This window comes from Apodemus sylvaticus, chromosome 7 (assembly GCF_947179515.1).
Source record: "Apodemus sylvaticus chromosome 7, mApoSyl1.1, whole genome shotgun sequence".
NCBI lineage: Eukaryota > Metazoa > Chordata > Mammalia > Rodentia > Muridae > Apodemus > Apodemus sylvaticus.
The window spans coordinates 2,489,260-2,511,663 of NC_067478.1; the positions used below are offsets into that span (position 1 = coordinate 2,489,260).

The 22,404-nt window shown below is 53.3% G+C and overlaps 1 protein-coding gene across 1 annotated transcript in view; it reads right to left on the reverse strand.

The window, feature by feature from the left end:
* The window catches only part of Vipr1 (vasoactive intestinal peptide receptor 1), a 30,491-nt gene extending 8,479 nt beyond the window's left edge, over positions 1–22,012 (reverse strand). Inside the window, exons 1-6 of the mRNA XM_052186945.1 lie at positions 21,857–22,012; positions 9,795–9,900; positions 5,733–5,840; positions 3,603–3,709; positions 2,722–2,828; positions 2,282–2,414 (exon numbers count right to left, since the gene is read on the reverse strand). Of these exons, the coding sequence (XP_052042905.1) occupies positions 2,282–2,414; positions 2,722–2,828; positions 3,603–3,709; positions 5,733–5,840; positions 9,795–9,900; positions 21,857–21,934 (639 nt within the window). The 5' untranslated portion in view covers positions 21,935–22,012. The remainder of the gene's footprint in view (positions 1–2,281; positions 2,415–2,721; positions 2,829–3,602; positions 3,710–5,732; positions 5,841–9,794; positions 9,901–21,856) is intronic.
* Positions 22,013–22,404: the final 392 nt, after the last annotated feature.

Sequence of the window (22,404 nt, forward strand, 5' to 3'; positions counted from 1 at the left end):
AATCCTCAGCTTGTGGCTGGCGGCATGTGGCTGAGAATAGCTGTGGACGGAGTCCAACACAAAATGGTAAGCTTGTTTAAATGTTAGGTTGTTTTTTTTTTTTTTTTTTTTGGTCATATTTTTGGTAACTGCATTTTGAGGTTCTCCGGCACAAACTTGACTGGTAACACCACGGCGTCACAATGCCAAAGGTGGATGGAAGTTGAGGACGTACTTCCTGTCCGCCTACCCACCTGCCCATTAACTGGACTATTTGTGCTTGAGTGGGTTTTCAGTCAATCTCACAGTGTAACCAGACTGGTCTAGAACTCACTATGTAGTCCTGGCTGCCTTCCAACTCACAGTTATACCTCAGCCTTTTGCATCTGGGGTTTATAGGCGTGAGCTACCATGCCTGGTCATTTATCCATTTATTGACCTCTCCTTTCTTGACACTCCATTTACCACCTAGGCATCCATTCATCAGCTACATCTGCTCATCCATCAACTACCCACTCACTTAATCTGTCTCTCCACCCACTTACCTAAGCTGTCTCCACGCCCACTCATTTAAGCTGTCTCTCCACTCACCCACACAGCACCCATTTATCCATTCATCTGCCCATCCACTTTCGAGCCAGCCTGGGACTCACACAGCCCTGCCAATGTCACCACCTCCCTGTGCCCTTTCGGGAGCTCCCTGACCTTAGGTGTGGGCTGAGGCGTGGGGGGACCCAGAGACAGTGTGGAGAAGGCTGAAGGGAGGGGAGAACGGGCATGCTGGCTAGTTCCTGTCAGCTCGACACAAGCTGCTGTTTGGAAGAAGAAACCTCAACTGATAGTGTGGGTCGTGAGGAAGGCTGTAGGATGTTTTCTGGGTGGATGACCGATAGGGGGGCTCAGCTCGCCATAGCGGTGCCATCTCCAGACAAGTGGTCAAGGGCACTATAAGAAGTCAGGCCGGGCAAGCCGTGAGGAGCTCCAGTGCATAGCGCTCCGCCATGGCCTCTGCTTCTGTTCCTGCCTCCAGGTTCCGGCCCTGACTTCCCTGGATGATGGACTGTGAGCTATGCAGTGAAGTGACCCTTCTCCTCCTCGGTTGCTTTTGGTTATGGTGTTTATCACATCAAGAAAAATAACAACAACAAAAGCTAAGGAGGAGGAAAGGCAGGGATATCCTTCCTCCTGGGGGTCATAGGAGCTGGGGAAGAATGGCCCAGGCAGGTGAGGAGAACAGGAGATCTGTGGGCCATGGAGCGGAATGAGCAAGGACTCAAAGTGTTGACATGCCCAAATGAAGGTCTCCTCACAGAGACACTCACTCATCCCACAGCTTCAAGTCTCAGGGCACTGTTTACTTTCTACTCCCCCTGAACACAGAACCTGGCGTGCCTCTCCCCCTCCTAGAGGCCTCCTCATGGGTCAGCCTTCTCTCTCTTGCCTATGATTGGAAAGTCCTTTCCTGGGTCACACCTTAGTCTCTCCAGAGGCAGGCGGGCCCTATCAGCTTTATAAGCTCTCTGGGGGTTGCAGACCTCTTCCTGACTTGTGAAGTCGCCCTGGGCTTTTCTCCCCACTTGAGATCCCATTATTCTGGGGCTCCCACTACTGATCTGGAAGCAGTGTGCTGCCTCTCTGAGCTCACCCAGAGGCCATGCGTCCTCAGAACACAGCGGAGGAGTCCCGCTTCAAGCTCCCTGGAGTGGAGTCTTTCGAGTTCCATAGAGACTATGGTGGTTAATATTGTCACCTTGACATAAACTGGCACACCCAGGGTGTGACTGAGAGGGGGTCTTAGATTTTGCTAACTAGGAGGTGGCCAGCACTGTTCCATGGGCTGGGGACCCAGGCTGAATGAAAGGGAGACAGTGAGCAGAGACCAGGGTTCATCTCTCTCTGCTTCCGAAAGTCTCGGTGTCACATGACCCGCTGCCTCGCCGCCCCTGCCTCCGTGCCTATCCACCATGTTGGGCTGCGGCTCACACCACGAGCCAGACAAAGATGCTTTCCTTCCACTGTGCGTGTCACACATCTTGTCACAGTGATGAAAAAACAAAAACAAAAAACAAATCCAGAGACAGACTCTCCAGTGCCTGGCAACATTCCTCGGAGGGTCTCTGAGCCTCCTGGCCCTAGGAGAGCCTAGGGCAGGGCTCAGGGAGGCAGGCAGCAAAAGTAGGTAGGGAAGGACAGTGGTGTGGGGAGAGGAGGAGGAAGAGGAGGAGGAGGAGGAGGAGGAGAGATAGGAGAAAGATGAGGAGCGAAAGGATGAGGAGGATGTGTGGGTCAGGCAGGTCCTCACCGAGGCCTCAGAGCAGTGGTCAATCTCCCCGCTGTTGAAGAGAGTCATGTCCTTGATGAAGACGGCAGTGGCCCTCAGGATGAAGGACATGAAGAGATGCATGTGGATATAGTTTCGGGTACAGTGCAGCTTCCTGCAAGGAAGGGGCGGGTACATCTGGGATGTACAGGGGCCTTGGACCACCCATCCTGGCCGGCATGGTGCCACACTTTAGGCAGGGTGGTAGGAAGGGATGTGGGCCTCCAAGGTGACACGGTGACACATGCCCAGTCCCCAACCTCCTGTGCATCAAGAGTTTTGGCAGGCTGTACCTCTGGTGCCCAATATACAGGAAAGGGGACAAAGAGTGCTCTAGAGGCCACATCTTGGCCACCACCTGCTGTCGGGGTTGGGATGGCCGGCCTAGCAGAGGCTGTGAGCTGCCTGGGGCTGGGCCTCACCTGAACAGGCTCAAGATAGCCATGGCAACCAGGAGGCTGGCAAGGGACAAGCTGTAGCCGATGGTGTAGCCAGTCTTCACGGCGTTGTAGAACTCTGTCTGCTGCTGCTGTGGGGAGGCAGGCAAGGATCTTGGGTAGGAGTGGGCAAGGGCAGGGGGCTCAAAACTGGGGCTGTTGGCGGGAATGGGCTGGTTTTATGCTCTGCCTGCTGCCCCTGCCTAACTTAAGGAAGAGGTACTAAGGACTCCCAAGAGCAGCTGAGGGGTGCTCACTAAGCTCCGGGGTCCATGGACAAAGAGACACTGTGCCCAGAGGGTGGCAGGAGGGGAACGGATTCTTCTTTCTGCTGTGCATGCCGGATGTCAGCATGGGAGTGAGTGGAGACCTCACAACTCCCACCTGTCACTCATTTTTCAAAATTGGATTTTGAGAGTGTCTTCCTGTATAGCCCAGGCTAGCCTTATACTCATGATCTTTTTGCCCCAGCCTCCCAAGTGTTGGGATTACAGATATAGAGAAGCAAACCAGCTTGAGGATTAGCCCAGGCTAGCCTCAAACTCACAATCTTTTCCCCTAGCTTCCCAAGTGCTAGGATTACAGATGCAGAGAGGTGAACTGGGGATTAGTCCAGGCTAGCCTCCAACTCGTGATCTTCTTCCCCAGCCTCCCAAGTGCTGGGATTACAGATGTAAAGAGAGAGAGGCAAACCAGCTTGGGGATTCTGTTTCAGTTTTGGCTCCTCAGAGGCTAGCCCCCCTTCAGTGTGATCTTCAAGGAAAGTCCTGTGTGTACCTTGTTAGAGGACCCCAGAATGGGTCTTGGGCAATGTGAACGTGAGGAGGGTGGACCCCAGGACTTACAGAGGCACAAGACCACCTCACCTCATCCAGACTAGATGCCCTGTCATTCAGGCCGCAGGCAATGTGGTAGGGGCCGGGCTCCAGTGGCGACCAGCCTTCTTCAGTGCAGCTACGGCTGATGTTATAGCCTGGAAGCAGACAACAGAGAGAAGGGACACTGAGTGCAGAGCCAGAGGCAGCCCAGGGCTGAGTCTCCTTCTGTCCGTGGTGCTGCCAGGCTCCATGACCCTCGGCTGAGGGGAAGCTCTTGCAGGGCTGCTGGGGGCCCTGCTGTGCGGCTGAGAAACTCAGCAGATGCCACTGCAGCTCCATTTTGAAAAGCAATATTTGGCTCTCTCTCTCTCTTTTTTTTTTTTAGCTCAAATGCAGAGGCAGAAAGACTCTGGTCTGTGTACATAGCCACCACCTGTCCAGCACTGACTGAAGGCACAGACGGATGAGTGACTTAGTCATGCGAACAGAAAGGTATCACACTCTACACTTGTCAGGGAACATTAGGAACATGTTGCCTTTGGGTTTGCTGAGTCCATGTCAGAAGAGCCAGGCAAGAGACTGTCAAACACACCCGACCAATGAAGGGTGCAAAAAACTCCCTCACCTGAGCTCTGTAAAGAACGGGGTGCCTGACTCTATGGTGGCCCCACTGTCGTCTGACCCAGTGTGTATGTCAGGGGACAGAGAATGCCTTACTGTCGTCCCTGGGGCTACCATTCAGCATGTTTCCCATTGCTTGACATGGCCCACTCGAATTCCCATCTATCCATCTGCCCATCCATCCACTTGTCTGTCTGTCCATCCATCTGTACCTGATCCTGTGTCCTGCCTCAATGATACCTATGCCAGCCTGGGTGCTGTGTCCGGGCTCCGTACCTGCAGTAGCCTGCCAACTGGGGTCCTTATGAACTCATCGAAGCACCGGACTTTCTTTTTGCATCTGTCAGCTCTGCCCTTAATTGGAGTCTCTGTCTTGAGAATGCGGGGATTGCAGATGCTCCCCAAGTGTCTGTGTTTACAGGGTGCTGAGGATCTGAACTCTGGGGTCCTTGTGCAAGCACAGCAGGAGCTTTGCCCATGCAGCTCCCTCTCCAGGCTTCCTAGAGGCATTTTATCTGGTCACCGTAGAATACTTCCTTCTAAACCTCTGATTTTTTTTATCTCCCATAGGAAACATAGCTCTTTCTGTGTGTGTGTGTTGGGGGGCATGCTTTCCCCAGCTCTGTGTCCGCAAAGCACAGGAGGGGAAACCTTATCCAGTCTTGCAAATGACCCCCTTGGGATGGAAGGCCTCCCCTTCACTCTCCTGGTATATCCAGTCACTAGCCCTAGGCTCCCGTTTCTCTCCATCAGCTTCAGAGCTGGACCCATGGAGTACGGCTACACAGGCTGCTCATGTCACAGGTCATCTGGAGGTAGGGTACTGAGGGCTCAGATCTCCATACTCAGGTACAGTCTGGGGCGAGGATGGCCGTGCCTACGGAAGCGCTACCTTGTTCATATCTCCTCACGTCCTCTTCTCAGAGAGCATGGGGTCCGCCCTACCGCTTCCTTCCTCCCAGGCATTCTGCCTATTTATTATACATTTGTTTATTGTCTCACTTAAAGGTGTCTCCAGCTAACACTGGGGATCCCAGAGGGCAGGCAGGTGGCAGTTTTCAAAGTCCCTTCCCACCGTTTGTGGGGCAGAGCTTGGTGTGATGGAAGCCATCACATTCATACTACCTGAATGTGGTCTAGAGGTCCCCTTTCGTCTTACATGGGAAAGTTTGATCAAATAGAACACCGCACAGTGTGTAAGCAGAGCTGTGTGAGGGTTTCCTGGGGCCCCAAAGGTCATCTCTCCAAGGCCTTGACACACTGAGTCACAGCCAAGACAACAAGAACATGGGAGCCATATCTCAATCAGACCTGCCCGTCAATCAGTCATCAATTGCTGAGCAAATATTTAGTGAGCCCTTCCCACATGCTTATCTCTAGGTGAAGAGCTAATCAAATCCCACAACTCTTCTCCAGACCCAATGCCATTCTTGGCCACGGCGCCCCCAGTTCTCTCGAGCCCCCCGCCCCCCCAGACAGCTTTCCCAGTTCCTTAAGCGGCAAAGCCCCCCACCTGGTCCCCTTCACAGCTTCTGGCCTTTAGCCTGGGACTCTTACCGTGGATGGGGGAAAACAGCTGGAAGATGAGAGGGCAGTCCCGGACAACTACCTGGCCATAAGGGGTCGTCGGCCAGCAGGTGAGGTTGTCCCACATTGTGCTGCAGCCTGTGGGGTGAAGGCAGAGGGCACGGGTCATCACATGCACAGAGTGAGGGCTCTCTTCCTCCTCCTTTCCTTAGAGGGGCTCCTGTCTGAGGGGAGGTCATGCCTGCTCAGAGGATGCACAGGTCCCGTCCTGACAGGAAGGAACGAGTGCCCTCTGTCCATGAGGGACAGAGCTGCCCTACACGGTATCGGTTATTTGTTTATTTAAACGGTGCTGGCCCTGAGAGAGACCTTGAACTTCTGGTCCTCCTGTCTCTGTCTCTTGAATTCTCTTGAGATTACAGGTGTGCACCACAATGCCCAGTTTATATGGTGCTGGAGATTAAACCCAGGACTCGGTGTGCACACTAATGGCCACCTGAGCTACAACCCCACGTGATGGACAAGCGGCAGGGATGCCAGGCAGGGAGACTAGCTGGTTCTGCCCGATGGGAAGCTGTCTCTCATTCTGGGTGAGCTACTGAGCACTTGTATGGGTGTCAGTCTTTTTGAATGACAGGAGCTGAGGCTCTGGCATCCAAGTCCTCGGAACAGTGGCTTTATTTCCATGGAGCGTTCCGGGAAAGCAGTCACGGAGAAAAGGGAGCGCAGTCTGCATTTCACTTTGTTCTGAACTTTAATGAGAGTTGGTTGGAGTTTCAGAAGCCGTGTCGCCTGCTGCAGTGCCTGTGGTATCTGAGTCAGAGAGGAGCACGGCTTAGACTTCAATCTACCTTTATAGCTCTCTCGTTCCCAGAGCTTGTATTTATAGGCACAACCTTCAGACTGTCCCCTTATCTTTTACTGCCATCCCGCCTGCGCATGCACATGGCATTTGGTTATAAACCACCCTCCTTTCTGCGCTTTCTTTTATAGAGCGTTGTATATATTTCCAGCAGCACAATGAGTGGCCTTCATTTTTATGGTTTGTAAGAAAACAGACATTTAGATTTCAAAACCTTATATTACCAAATTACCGGCAGCACTTTTCGAGCAACTCAGCCCGTCAGTTTGAACCCGCCTTCTCGACACAAACAAGGCTATTAATCCACATTCAAAGGAAAAGAAAAAACAAGATCCATCCCAAGAGGCTCCGTCAAAGACCATCGTTGTTTAAAAACACGAGTGTGTGCCATTCGAATTTTGTTTTATAATAGTAAAGGCAACGCTGGAGATGTTTGCTGTAGGATCCGGGTACGGCAGAGCATTCTGGCTGGCAGCTGCCTCTTCACAGGGCTTGCAAAGCATTGCAGTCCGGCGGTGAGTGGAGATTTATCAGTGTTCGAGACTGGCTGGTGAGGATGCCAAGGGGTGTCTCCAGCGGTTCTAAAAAACGGGTGCTCCTGTGGTGAGATGGCTCCTTCAGACCCCTCTCTTGAGGGCGTAAGTCTCTTTGCAATGCTGCCAGCCCTATGGATTTGTTCAGGAAACCCAACCCCAGAGTCAAAGTCAATGCCAGCTGGGCCAAGCCCAGACCAGCCCAGGTCCGAAGGTTCACAAGTTCTCAAGAAGGGGGCCTGGGAAGAGGAGGTGAAGGAACGCATCCCAGGCTCGCAGTGCCCTGCTCATGTGGCAGCCAAGGAAGGGAGTGAGGTGGGAGGGGGCAGGGCCTCCCTGTGCGGCAGCAGTCAGGTGGCACCTGCACGGAAGGCTAAAGAAGTCACACAGAGAGCAGCCACTTTTCCTGTGCCCCGCCCCCCTAACATTTCCCCTCACTCTCTCCCAAGTCCTGCAGTTTGCTTTGGCTGGTGGTCCATCTTCTGCTCCTACAGGAGAAGGACATACAGGAGCCATTCAGGCCCGGCAAATCCGATCATAATTTATGACCTGTTTCAATCAACATCAGTAAGCACTAGCTTTGGAATGTTGCAACATTGTTTCAGCCTCTAAGTCAGTAGCTTATATAACCAGTCCATTTCACAGATGAGGAAACGGAGGCAACCGGCAGGATGAGGTGTGGCAAGTCTCTTGCCTATTCACACATTCCTCTCCTGGTTTGCAGGGCTCGGTAGCATTTCTCTGGGAATTTGGCTGTCTCTGGACTTTCTGTACCCTTGATGACAGTGCTGGGCACACCCTGTTTTGCAGCCAGTTATTGTGTCTGGGTCTTTTCCAGGCCTAGGGCATTCAGAGTTACCAGCTGAAGAGGTGGGGGTGGGGGTGGGGGGTTGGGGGATTGGGGGTGCTGGGTCTGTGCTCAGCTCCACCAGAGGTGGGAAAGAATAGAAGGGACTAGGCTCTGCCCTGTAGGGAGTCTGCATTGGGCCTCAAAGAAGTGCAGAACAGCCAATGGCATGCTGGGAACTGGTACTGGGCCCAGGTCAGTAAGCAGGCAGGGAACAGAGGAAAAGAGGCCTGTGGGGTGTGGGTTGGGAGGCTCCTTGCAGGGGGTGCCTCAGGGCTGGTTTGCTGGGGCAGCTGGGCTGGGATGGGGCACTCAGGGCTAAGATGCTGAGATGAGACGCTGAGAGTCAGGCTGGCACAGAGGCCCCAGTGAGTCAATTTTACAGAATCTCCTATGACATACACTCACATGTACTCTCAGGCATACCGAGCCCAGGCATCCATGCAGCTCTACATGCATGGCCAGGAAGGCAGGCCACCATGTGAGTAGACAGAATGACGGACACATGCCGGTGCACCTGCACACGGACAGGCAGGGACACCGCACACCTGTCACATCCAGGTTTAAACAGGTACAAGCCTCTGTCTTACAGAGACACTCAAGAGGCAGGCAGAGGGATAGACTCCGGAAGGCAGGGCACAGCCTCGGTTAGCCTTGGGCCAGGAGTGCCCACCCATGTGAACGTATGTGCACAGAAACCACAGCAGCAGTCAGGGCAGACACGCAGTTTGCACACCTATGCCTGCCCTCTTCCAGGTCCCAGCCTGGTTTGCTGTGTTGGCACTGCACAGGCGCCCTGTGCCAGCAGTGACCTCACTGGGAGCATGAGTGTGGCCAGTCCCCATTCTGGGGACCGGTTTGGAGAGAAGCTGCAATGGGGCCCAGGGTCTGGAGTCTGAGTTTCTTGGGCTTCACCCATGATCTCAGGGCCTGCTGAGGCCAGTCTGCAGCATTGGGTGGGGCATATAGGCAGTGGGCCAGTCTAGTCACCCACTGACCTAGTCTTAGGGTCACAGGGTCAGGGGGCCATCCTGCCATAAAGTGTGTCTCAGGCTAGACCCGTCTGTGAGACTATGTACCCGCATCCATTTATGAGCACAGGAGGTCTGTGCACCAGGGTTAAGGAGGGACCCAAAGAGATTACATAACAGCTTCAGAGTGCTGTTGGGAGTCAGGATCCAGCAAGCTGGACAGGTGCACCCTGCTCCCATTATGTAACTGTAAGTCCAGCCTGGGGAGATGACCTGGAATGGAGACCCAGCTGTCTAGCTGTCTATTTCCCATCATGCTAACTCTCCCAGTACAGTGAGCCTTGAGCCTCCCATCCTCCTGGCCCCTCTGCTTCCCTAGACCTGACAACTTTTCAAATTTGCTAAACCCTGAGTAGCCAAGTCACGAGGACAGAGCTCTCTCTCTTTTGTCCCGATGGGCTGCTGCAGGGTCCGGCCGATTGGTCTCTTCTAAGCTCTAGGTAAGTCGGGGGTTGATGGAGTTGATTTGGGGGTGCCCCATGGTGGGTGAGGGCGAGGCTGGGGCTCATGGAAACCACCAGTCTCATCATGGAAAGCCTCTACCATGGGGTACCCTCTGTCTCCCTCCTTGGGGAGCCCAGCAGCCACGGCTAGACCCTTAAGGGATAAGAGCGGGGAACTCCCCAGATGTGGATGGGGTCAGGAAAGTGTGGTGGCCTGTGGCCCTTCTGCTGGTGAGGCCCAGAGCTCTGGGGTATGACCTGTGCCTTTGACTCTCATCTGACTGCCTATTGTGTGAGCCACATGCTTTGGACGGGGCTCGTGACACGAGGGAACTTGGGACTCCTCTGCTCGCTCGCTCACGCGCACCCGACTCACCTGCGGTTTCATTCTCCAGTTGGGCCTCCTCCAGGCACTGCTCACGCTGTATCTCAATCATCTGCAGGTACTCACACTCCTGGTGTGGGCTGGCTGCCCGGCTGCCCTGAGGACAAAGCAGACAGAGGTGTTAGCCTCAACCACAGATGTAAGGAGCAGGGGCCAAGCTGGGCCAGCCAAGGTTGAAGCAGCTCTCAGCCTGAGGACCTGAGTTCCACACTGGATGTCCACTTGGCCAAGGTCTTCACCCTAGCCTCAAACTGAACCCCAACCCAGTCTATATCCTAGGCCCAGTTCTAATTTACATCCTACAAAAGCCCCATACTGAGTATCATCCCAAACCCATACTTTACTACACAGCACCCTGATCCAGACCTGTGTGGCCCAAATGTTCTCCCCAAGCCCCAGCATTTGCCTTGAGGACCCTTTCAGGACTCTTGGCTCCCAAGCAGTGCTACTGCTGTAAGGATTCAGACCCTGGAAAGAGCATTTCCCTAGAGCCTTGAGCTGACTGCTAGGTTCCACAGCTCTGGCCCTGACTCAGTCTCCATGCATGTGTGGGCCCTTGCTAGTGATTCCGGGATAGGATGTTGGATACCAGCTTCTGGCGCCCGGGGCCAAGCCCAGACAGAACAAAGGAGCCTGGCTGTAGTACCTTCTTCATGGATGGAGCCTCTGCTCATTCTTGCTCATGAAGATGGGAAAGCAATATCTGACCCTTCTTGACAGACCTCACCATCTCCAGAAAAACAAACAAATAAACCAAAAACTAAAATGGATTTCACGAGGACCAGGGAGGCTTAAGCGAGTACGCGGAAATCTCACAAGAAATCTGCAGACCACAAGCAGCCTCCAGAGCCTCTGCAAAGATGGGAGAGGAGATGGTGGATAAGCCATAATTCTCCCCTGCCCTCCAGCAGGCCCTGACCCAGGTCAGGGTGAGGTGGGCAGACATCATGACCAGACATGGCACTGAGTAGATATGAGTCTGCATAGGGGCCGTCTGGGACCAAGGGGGGGGGGAAGTCAGTCCTTGGGGGTTGTGGGTGTGGAGAAGGTAAAGGCCTCTGTGGATGAGCAGTTGGACTGGGACAGCTTTGGTCTGCCTCTGTCATTAGGCAGTGGCTGCGATTCTTGGCAATGCTCTGACAGTTTCCTCTTGTCTGCCTGGGTTGGCGAGCAGCAGCCTCCACCAGCGCCCTAGGTAAAGCTCCTGTGACCTCAGAGTTAGAGATCGAGTCTGCCTTGCAGTCATACATGGGACTCAGTCTCTGCCTGGAAAATGGACCTCAGTCCCCATGCCACCGCGCCCCAACTCAACGCCTTGCTGAGGTAACATAGGCATGGAGCCTTCCCTGCATTTCCTCCGTCTAAGGAGACCTCCTGGCCGGCAGCATTAAAGACCATAGAACTGGACCAGTGGTCTATGTGAGTCAACACCAGCAACCGACTTGCACCCAGGCAGCAAGGCGCTCTCCACTACTGTCAAGAGAAAGGTCCCTTCCACCACAATAGCTCTCTTATTCCTCTGAGCCTCATCGTTTCCCAGGCTACCAGTGGTCCAACTAGCACTGGGGTTGTCCTAGCCCAGATCCAGGGGAAGACTTCTTTCCTATGCCCCTGCCACCCATGCCTCACTTGTCCAGGCCTGGATGTCACACAGCAAACATAGGTACCCAGCCAGCTGGGATCCAGACATGCGTGGCTGCTAAGTCCTTTTCAGTTTGGCGTATGGAAAGTATTGTGGTGCTGTCACGGAACCTTGCTCAGCAGAACCGCTTAAAGAAGCGAAAGGCAGTTCTGAGGAGACCCGGTGCCTCTGTATCCTCTTAGGGGTCACACGCTCCACCTTTTCAGTTAGAATACTTGTTGCAGTGTGGCTTTGGGGATCTGTGATTAGCTCATCCCCAGGTGTGGGGCAAAGAGTAGTTTGTGGGACCTCTGAAAGAGGAAGTCAGGCTGGCTGGCCAATTCTGTCCACCACCATTCTACCTTGTTTGGTATCCCCTGGGCGCTAGTCTACCAACAGCGGATGCCTTTGGATTTGCAGTCTCATTCCAGACTCTCAGGGTCCTCCTCACATTGTCACCTGAGTCACACCATGCAGTGGCTTAAAAGCCGATGGGCTGTGTGGATACCAGCTATGTCTGTGCACATGCCTCACACACACAAGCTTTCCTCTCCTCTGGTGCCAGGTTCTCATTTGGAAAGACCCCCCCCCCGTGCCCCACCCCACTCCCATTCCATCATGGCCCCTTGTGAACTCTCCTGCAGAAGACTGGTGTGACCAAGACTTAAGTCTGTCAGTATTCCCAGCCTCAGCTGCTGGCACCCAGCCCAAGGCAGGCTCCTCTGAGGCAGAAGGCTCGCACGCCTGGGACTTTGGATTAAGCTAGGCAAGTAGGTTTAATTCTCCCCACTGGATTGGAAAAACCTCAAAGGATCAGAGGCTGGGGCTTCTGTGGTGGTGTTGTTGACAAACAGAACATGAAGATGAAGCCACAGAGGGTTGACAGGATGGACTCAGAGAAAACCCAGGGAAGGCGGGCAGTGTCTGAAACCAGATCTTCCCACAACACGAGCCAATAGCCTTGTTTATAGCTCAAGCTAGTTAATTTTCCTATCCCAGGAACCCAACGTGTCCATTCTTGCAGTCTGAGGACAGACCAGTGAATGCCCCTCGCTTTTAGGGTCCTTCTTAAACCAGAGCAATGACCATAAAGACTGCCAACTGGTAGTCCATACATATGTGGAAGAACAGAGCCAGGGCAGCTTCCTCTGGCCCTTACCTCTGAGGAAACCAGGCAGACCTTGTGTCTACTCTCCCATCTTTTTCCTTTTTTTTAAAGCATCTAAACATGTATATGTATCTACATGTACACATAGATGCATATAAACATATAGTGTATATACATACAAGTATATATATCATGTGTGTATACATGTGCACATATGTGAGTATGCATATAGAGACCAGAGATTAGCTTTAGGTACTGTTCTTCAGCTATCATCTATCTTATTTTTTGAGATAGGGGCTTTCACTGGCCTAGAACATGCCAAACAGACTGGGTCTTGTAAACCCCAAGGATCCACCCATCTCTGATTCCCCAGCACTGAGATTTCAAGTTTCTGCTAGCCACTCAGTTTTGTCTCCTTCCTTCCTTCCTTCCTTCCTTCCTTCCTTCCTTCCTTCCTTCCTTCCTTCCTTCCTTCCTCCCTCCCTCCCTCCCTCCCTCCCTCCCTCCCTCCCTCTATTCCTCCTGTTTCTTACTCTATTTTTAGCATGGGTTCCATTGGATCCAACTCAAGCACTGTGCGCTTGCATGCAAGCAGGTTACCAACAACCATCTCCTCAGATGTTCCATTTTGAGTCACTGTGGGGCACCTAGTTCTTAGCCACTTCTGCCTTCTACTCTTCAATAGGATTCTGGCTGGCATCATGCAACTGTCCCTCCAGGAGTACTACTCCAGAGCATGGTTTTGGGTCAAGGAGAGGAGAGGGGCATGGATCCAGAGTCCCCAGGGTAATCCTGAATTCTGGAGATCTGTGAACCATGAAGAGGTATGGTATCCAGTAGTTAAACTGTCTTTGTCAAAAATTTAGTTGAGTAAAATACCCCCGTCTGGAGGAATGTAGAGGAAACAGTGACCCAGAAAGGGACCTGAGGTCACCCAGTAAGTCACATCCCTAGATAGGACCCAAGTCTCTGACCCTAGTATGTGTCACATCAATCCTTTGCCAGAGATTTGCCTTTGGCCATCTGGTCAACCATGGCCCTTGGGAGGACAGAGACAGGGCAGCTCCCTCTGGTCCTTATCACTGAGGAATTCAAGCAGACCTTGGACTTCCTCTCCCATTTGTTTCCTTTTTCTAAACATCCTCATTATCCTTCTGGACTTCAGACACACAGTGGACGTTGGAAAATTCCTTGGCCAAATACAGCCAAGCTTGCTGGTCACTGGATGAGTTCCAGGGTGGGATCTAGGTAGACAGTGAGCATCAGGGTGGGTCACAGAGAGAGTTTATACAGACTGAGGAAGAGTTAGACAATAAGGGGTGGTCAGAATCCCAGGGTACACACATACAGGCAGACATGAAATCCCTATGTTGGAGGTTGCAGAAGCCTTGTGTAGATAAACCAAGAAGTTCTAGGAATATCCTGTGAGGAGGTCATGGAGATGAATTGGCTTAGATTTGGGAAGGGCCTAGCATGACAGTTTTGAAGTAGGAGCTTTGACTCCTGGGATGGGGACTCTCAGAGATGTGGCCCAGAAGGATGAGGGTAGGGGACACACACTGTGCAAAGATCTGTCACATTCTAGGTGGCTGGACACAGGGAAACAAGAGTCTTTTGGGGGACAGTGGCCTCTGAAGGGAGGGTGAGGTAGGTGGAGCCAGGGAAAGGTGCTGTCTGCAGACTTCTAAACTCTGAGAATACTATGAATGATTGTGCCATGTGACCTTTACAGAATTTGGGACCATCAGAGGAGATGGGAATGGGCAGCAGTTGGTAGGACACCCTGGTCCTATTTGATGTCTTCCTATTGCATTGGCCCTATACAGAAACCACCATACATTCTTCTATCCATTTGTGTCCTCCATCCCTTAAAACCCAAGATCACGTGATGATACGCACAGAGAGACCCTGATGACAAGAGGAAGGGAGAAGTTCTGTAGAAAACTAAATGAAGACCCCATCTTCTTGCTGAGAGCATGAGAAGGCCTGGCAGAAAGGCAGGGAGGTGTGGTAAGTTAACCTGTGTGGTTGCCACACCAACATACACATACAAGCACACACACACAAACACACACCACAACTCCCACCCTCCCACCCCCTACAAACACATACACCATACAATACATACACACACATACATACACACACCATATATACACATACACATCATATGCACACCATATACACACATATACACACACCATAACACACATAGACACACATACCATACACACATACATGCACACCATACACACACATACACATATACACTATACACACATACACACACATACACAAACATACAACATACACAAAATCAATTTGCTGAGCTGCTACTTTAGATCTGTACATTTTTCTAATTAAAAAAAAAATCTGTGTAAGCATGGGCACAGCCATGGCCCCTGAGGAAGAAGCAGTCTTGAGGAGGTGGCAGAGCCTTATGAGGACCACAGATTCTGGGTCGGACAAGTGGCCACTACAATGGATGGGTGACTGGGTGATTTACCCAAGCACATCTACACCTGTCTCCCAAAACACTATTGTTCCCAACAGCACGACCCTATCACGTCTGGCTTCACATGCTGAGGACCCAAACCTCATGGTAGGGGGTGCTGTGAGTAGGTGGCAGGTATGATCAAAGCCCTATCCCAGGTCCCAGGCCAGGCCAGGCTTGTCCCTGTCATATGCCTTTCAAACACGCAGACATTCTGAACACCCTACCCACTGACAAGTGGCAACCATAACCAAACACAAAGAGGTTTTGGGTCGCCTGTTCTCCATCTCTAGCAGGTCTGATTTCTTTTCCCTTCCTGGTATTTTCATGCCTCTTTCCCAAGAACATGAATCTTCCCTCTCTGCTAATCCACATTGTGTGAATCATGGCTCCTCCTGAGGGCAGCTGTATGCTCAGCAGGAGAAAAGTATAACTCCAACTGGTGTGTGTGTGTGTGTGTGTGTGTGTGTGTGTGTGTGAGAGAGAGAGAGAGAGAGAGAGAGAGAGAGAGAGAGAGAGAGAGAGAGCACGTGCATGTGCAAAGGGAGAAAAGCAGAGAAGTCAGGCCACAGAGTTGCATTTCCGGTTACAACCCAAACCTTCTCAGGGGATCGCAGAGATGCTCGCATCTGTAAAGTACTAGCTGAGTGAGCATGACCTGAGTGAGCATGAGGACCCGAGTGAGCATGACCCGAGTGAGCATGACCCGAGTGAGCATGACCCGAATGAGCATGAGGACCCGAGTGAGCATGACCTGAGTGAGCATGACCCGAGTGAGCATTAGGACCTGAGTGAGCATGACCCGAGTGAGCATTAGGACCCGAGTGAGCATGACCCGAGTGAGCATGACCCAAGTGAGTGAGCATGACCTGAGTGAGCATGACCCGAGTGAGCATGAGGACCCGAGTGAGCATGACCTGAGTGAGCATGACCTGAGTGAGCATGACCCGAGTGAGCATGACCTGAGTGAGCATGACCTGAGTGAGCATGACCCGAGTGAGCATGACCTGAGTGAGCATGACCCGAGTGAGCATGACCCGAGTGAGCATGACCTGAGTGAGCATTAGGACCCAAGTGAGCATGACCCGAGTGAGCATGACCCTAGTGAGCATTAGGACCTGAGTGAGCATGACCCGAGTGAGCATGACACGAGTGAGCATGACCCGAGTGAGCATGACCTGAGTGAGCATGAGGACCCGAGTGAGCATTAGGACCCAAGTGAGCATGACCTGAGTGAGCATTAGGACCCGAGTGAGCATGACCCGAGTGAGCATGACCCGAGTGAGCATGACCCGAGTGAGCATGAGGACCCAAGTAAGCATGACCTGAGTGAGCATGACCCGAGTGAGCATGACCCGAGTGAGCATGAGGGCCCGAGTGAGCATGACCCGAGTGAGCATGACCTGAGTGAGCATGACCTGAGTGAGCATGACCTGAGTGAGCATGACCCGAGTGAGCATGAGGACCCGAGTGAGCATGACCCGAGTGAGCATGACCTGAGTGAGCATGACCTGAGTGAGCATGACCTGAGTGAGCATGACCCGAGTGAGCATGACCTGAGTGAGCATGACCCGAGTGAGCATGAGGACCCGAGTGAGCATGACCCGAGTGAGCATGACCTGAGTGAGCATGACCTGAGTGAGCATGACCTGAGTGAGCATGACCCGAGTGAGCATGAGGACCCGAGTGAGCATGACCCGAGTGAGCATGACCTGAGTGAGCATGACCTGAGTGAGCATGACCTGAGTGAGCATGACCCGAGTGAGCATGAGGACCCGAGTGAGCATGACCTGAGTGAGCATGACCCGAGTGAGCATGACCCGAGTGAGCATGAGGACCCGAGTGAGCATGACCCGAGTGAGCATGACCTGAGTGAGCATGACCTGAGTGAGCATGACCCGAGTGAGCATGACCCGAGTGAGCATGAGGACCCGAGTGAGCATGACCCGAGTGAGCATGACCTGAGTGAGCATGACCTGAGTGAGCATGACCTGAGTGAGCATGACCCGAGTGAGCATGACCTGAGTGAGCATGACCTGAGTGAGCATGACCTGAGTGAGCATGACCCGAGTGAGCATGAGGACCCGAGTGAGCATGACCCGAGTGAGCATGACCTGAGTGAGCATGACCTGAGTGAGCATGACCTGAGTGAGCATGACCCGAGTGAGGATCCTAAGCACCCAGGTAAAAGCCATGCGCAGTGTGCACACCTGGGTAGCCAGCCCAGGCATTTACCCAAGGAAACAAACGAATGTCCCCATGTTCTTTTCTGTGATTGCATATGGACACTTATTTAACGATGGTGCTAATCTGGAAACCATTCTGGCAATCCTCCTGCTTCAGCCTCCTGAGTACTGAGATGAGTGTCACCATGCCCAGCTCATTTTACACTCTCCCCCATCCCACACAGGGGACTCTCATGTGTTTTTGACAGGGGCTGGTTATAGATCCAGAGCTCAGCTCTGACTTCTGATTCTTCTGCCTCAGCCTCCTCAGTGCTGAGATTATGTGTGTGTCCCCATGCCCAGCTTGGTTCAACAGCAACGGTAATGACAACATAACAACAGACAGACAGCACGCACGCACACACTTTCAAGGGATCTCATAATTGCTGGAATCTCAGCCCAGCCAACCTCCATGTCAGTACACTTGTTGGGAAGTTTCCTCTGGGACAGAAAACCTTTCAGGGTGCATGTTCAATTTACAGCTCCTATTGTTCTGGGCACCCCTGGAGAAGAGGAACCAGGATCTGTGGGTGCTTCGGGTACTGACATCTATCACCTGCAGAATGCTGCACACCAGTCACCCAAGGAGCCCAAGGCTGCAAGGCTTTGATGTACAGATGCCAGCCTGTGGATTCCTCCCCTCCCCCAGTGACCTGTTATGCAGGAAGAACTTGTTTTTGAAGGTAACTAGGAGGAGGCACGTCCTGAGAGATGCGGATCTTAGACTCTTGAGCCACATGAGATAGAATGCAGAGAGGGCTGGTCCTGCCTGGGGAGGTCCTGCCCAATGCTCACTGCCAACGCACCTCACTCTCACCCCAGCTGCCGGCCAGCTGCCTATCTGACCCTGTCAGTCAGATGGAAGGGCTGTGGCAAGAAGACAACCCTTTGAGGATGTCACTGTTCATCCCGTGGTGCTTAAGTGCGGTTGGAGAACATTTAAATATAGGAATGAGGGAGACTAGTGTTAGGTGTGGCCAGAATATCATAGCACACAAGAAAGTGGTCTTAGATTTTAGAGGTGCATTTTGAACCAAGGAGTTAAAAGTCAACGATCCTCTAATTGACTCTAATATATTCTAGCCAAAATAAACAAATGATGTAAATATTAAACGTTGAAACTAACCAATGTCAAACCTAGGAAACATATGTATATTCATTATATTATTCTTTTACAGAGCTTTAAATTTTTTTATGTGCATGTGTGTGCATCTTAGCACATGTGGGTACACCGTATACCTGTAGATGCCCAAGAAGGCCACAGGAGGATGGCCTGGAGCTGAGTTATGGGCAGTGGGGAGTGTACCTGTATGGGTCCTCTGCAAGAGCCAGTTTTCCTGTCCCTCATTATGCAATACTTATTTTTTTATTTATCACTGAGGAGCCCAGGCTAGCCCTGAATTCACTCCACCTATCTCAGCCTCTTGAGTTCTGGAATGCAGGCATGAACCACCACTCACAGCTTTATCATAATGTTCTTTCTACTTATTTTCATGCTGGGAATCCAAACAGGAGAGCAAAGCCTGGGAGATTGAGAGAAGGGCGAGGCTCACATTCGCCTCCAGCCTCTAGCCCTCATCCACAGAACCATGAGGCCAGTGGAGGGGTTGATAGCGGCAGGAGGGTGGCCGGGCAGAGGGTGGCCGGGTAGAGGGTGGCCGGGTAGAGGGTGGCCGGGTAGAGGGTGGCCCGGCAGAGGGTGGCCGGGCAGAGGCCCCGGGCAGGTGATGTGACAAAACCTGGACACCACCAAGGCGTCCCTCACTTGAAGACGTCCCACCAACTCTCCTCAGAGAGGCCTTGTCATGCCCTGCAGACACTCCATGAAGACACGCCAACTACTCCGTGGATCTTGCCTGCCCTGGCTAGATAAGACGTCCAAGCTTGGGACCAAGGAGCAGAGATGACCTGTCACATGAGCCACCCGACATATTCACTATCGTCTCCTCTTTCAGAGACTCCATGGAGATCCTGTCTGGACACCCAACCCTGTCTCACTTGAGACCTGAGAAAATCAGGCCTAAAAAGTAGGGCTGGTCCAGCCCAGCCCTGCCTTCCCAATTCTTCTTCACACTGGGCCGAGGGTTCTGGTGTCCCTGCAGAGATAATGAAACCAGGTCCTTCTATGGATATTAAAGATGTTTCTTTCCTAAGCCAGCTACCCATGGCTGTGGGGACGGGCAGGGTTCAAGGCTCTTGGCCCAAGCTGTGGCTCCCACGCAAGCTACAGAAGCCTCAGAGGCGGCTAGGTCTCTAAACTCCAGGATGGGGAGGCATACACGTTCTGTCTTTCAGAGAGCTCAGGGAGTCCTGGGCAGATATAACTGAGGTCGCCTCTCTATTTCAGAAAGTGTTCTGGCCCAGGAGCCACCGTGTTTCCTAACGTTCACAGTATGGTCTGCTGAGGCCAGTGGACTAGGCAGTAGTGAGCAGACCTTGGAAAGACTGTTAGCAGTGTCCTGAAAGGACTCCTCTGGTGAGGTGTGGCCTCCACCTGCCTGGGCTAGCCTTGGCCTTCCACTCCAGCCATCCAGGTTCAGGCTAGCAAAGGCTGTTTTCGTAGTTTGCAGTTGAAGGTTGGCCAGTGTAGCCAAACTTCAGGACATTGCCCTGTTTCTTCCTCTAGGTTTCCCTGTCTGTCTGTCACTGCATGCCTGTCCCTCAGTTCTAAGAGTCTGCACCCCACATCAATCTGAGGTCACCGGTTGTGACACGCTCCTCCAGTGGAGACTCTCACAAGGTAGGACCTCGGACCGTCTATAGTCTGAGTGTCCCACCAGCCTGGCACGGGGCACCTGTCTGCTGACCAGGGAGGAGGAGGAGCTATGGAAGGCCTTGGGACACACTTCACTTCCTCCTCTGGGACACTGGAAGTTTTCTTTCCTTTTTTTTTTTTTTTTTTTTTTTTTTTTTTGGCTTCTCTGTTCAAAGATTTCCCTACCTCGGCCAAGGCAGGGCCCCATAAACAGAGTGATAAGGCCCTGCACCTTCACTGTGAACTCTGCAGCTGCCATTTTATTACTCTGATAACATGTCCCCCCCAAGTCCGGCTGGAGCAGGAACACTGGGTGCCCACTGCAGGAGGGAGCAAGTGAGGACGGGGAGAGAACAGCTGGAGCTAGAACCCTCCTCCAGTCCAGGCTAAGCCCCCTGCCCTTGTAAGTGGACAGTGAGTCTCACTCCCCATGATGAGCACAACAGCTGAGACTGGGAGGCTATTGGAACTGAAGATGGGGTTGAGTGGAAAGATCGGGAGCAACCAGGGAAGGCTCCGTGGAGGAGGAGCCAAATAAGAAGTGGGAAGAAGGGTTGGCAGGTATTGGAGGGGCTGGGCTCAACCTGTTTCTAGATGGACAGTACCTGGGCTCAGAGGTCTCCAGTGGTCCAAAAACCCCTGACGTATCCAAACTGGAGTAGCTGGAACACAGAGTTGGGGAAGTTGGAGGGTTGCTGGTGTGGCCTGAGGATTGTGACACTGAGGGCCAGAGCCTGATGGAGCTTGGAGTGTGGGGAGGGACTATGAACAGGAGGAAGGGGAGCACTGGCGATTCTCAGAGGGCAGCACCTTCTCCAGGGGGTGAGCTTTCCCAGGGCAGGGTGTGCCAGACACCAATTAGGTGGACACAGATTCATGTCCTGATCCCTGCCCCGGTGGAGGTGGTGATAAGGCAGGGACTGTGGGATAGCGCGCACTAGGGACCAAGATTCCCCACCACCTCCAGGCAGCTCACTTGTTTCAGATCAGAATCCACCTAGGGAAAGACAATCTTGAAGGGACAGCTCCACAGGCCTGGGTCAAAGGAAGGGGAAGATCACCTCTGTCCAAGTGTGGCTGGAAGGGAGAGGTGTGGTTCCTGTGGCCTCATTTTGCCCTTCTGTAAAACGGGTTTAGGAGGACTCTGAGTCTTCCTTACTCTCAGAGGAGGTGACCAGGTGTCTGCCCCATGGCCCTGGTGAGTCTGAGTCTGTCACAGCAACACACACACACACACACACACATGCCCATGCGCCGGTGTGAGAGAAGCAGAGGTTGAAGGCAGAGCAAGCCCCCTTCTTTTCCCAACACATGCCTGTTCCTACCACCAACTCGGACCTTTACCTGCCCACCATCAGCCTATATAAAGAGGAGGTAGAGTACAAGAAGGAGACTCTCACCAGATCCCAAGGACCCCTTCCCAGGGTAAAGCACTAACCCCGCCGTCTGGGTCTGATCCTGTGCTTTCTTCATCCCACAAGTTCACGAAATAAAATACTCAGAGAGGCTTCCAGACATTCACAGCCTCCTTCCCACCCCACAGTCTAAAGGATCTCTCATCTCACCAGATCGTGACACCCACAACTTTCCTCCCCCCAGGCACCCATAGCAAGGCAAGTCTGAGGCTCCCTCTGGCCCCCAACATCTCTACCGCTGCTTGGGATCACCTCGCGGTGAGCACTCTAGGCTGAGCTATGAGGGAGCCACCGAGCTCCCACGCCTCTGGGCTAGAGAAGAGAGAAGACAAGAACCGTGCTCCTGCTGCCCTCCCCCATGGACAGATGGTCCCGGATCCGCCGCCCCCGCAGTTCCCCCATCCTTGGGATCTGGGTGGAGGGGCGCACACTCACGGCAGGTCCGAGGGCACAGGCGACGGCTCCTGCCAGCACGCAGAGCCAGCGGGCAGGCGGTGGGCTCGGAGGGCGCATGGTCCGCCCTGAGCCCGCGGCAAGCAGCCGGGAGTGGCTACGGGGTCTGCGGCTGGTGCAGCGCGGGAGAGTGGCGCGGGCCAGCGGCCCGGGCGCTAAGAGGCACAGCTCCAAGCCCAGGGAGGGCGGCGGGGGCTCGTCTGACGGGCGGCAGGGTTAGCCAATGACGCGGCGGAGGCGGTGCCTCGGTGCAGGTAGGGGGCGGAGCCTGGGCGCCCCGGGGGCGTGAGCGCAGAGTCTAGCTAGAGGTGCGCGTCGTCGGGAGCCGCTGGCTAGCGTGCGTCCTCTCGGCTCCGGTGCGGGGACACTGCCCCACAGCGTCCCCCGCGCCCGCACCTTCTCTCCCAACCCCGGCCGCGCCCTCGGCCCCCGTCAGTGAGCTCCTCCAGTCGTCGGCTGCAGGGGTTTCAGTGGCCGGCTCTCCGGTTTCCACGTCGGTTTGCAGCTCAGATTCTTGGAGGAGAAGGGTC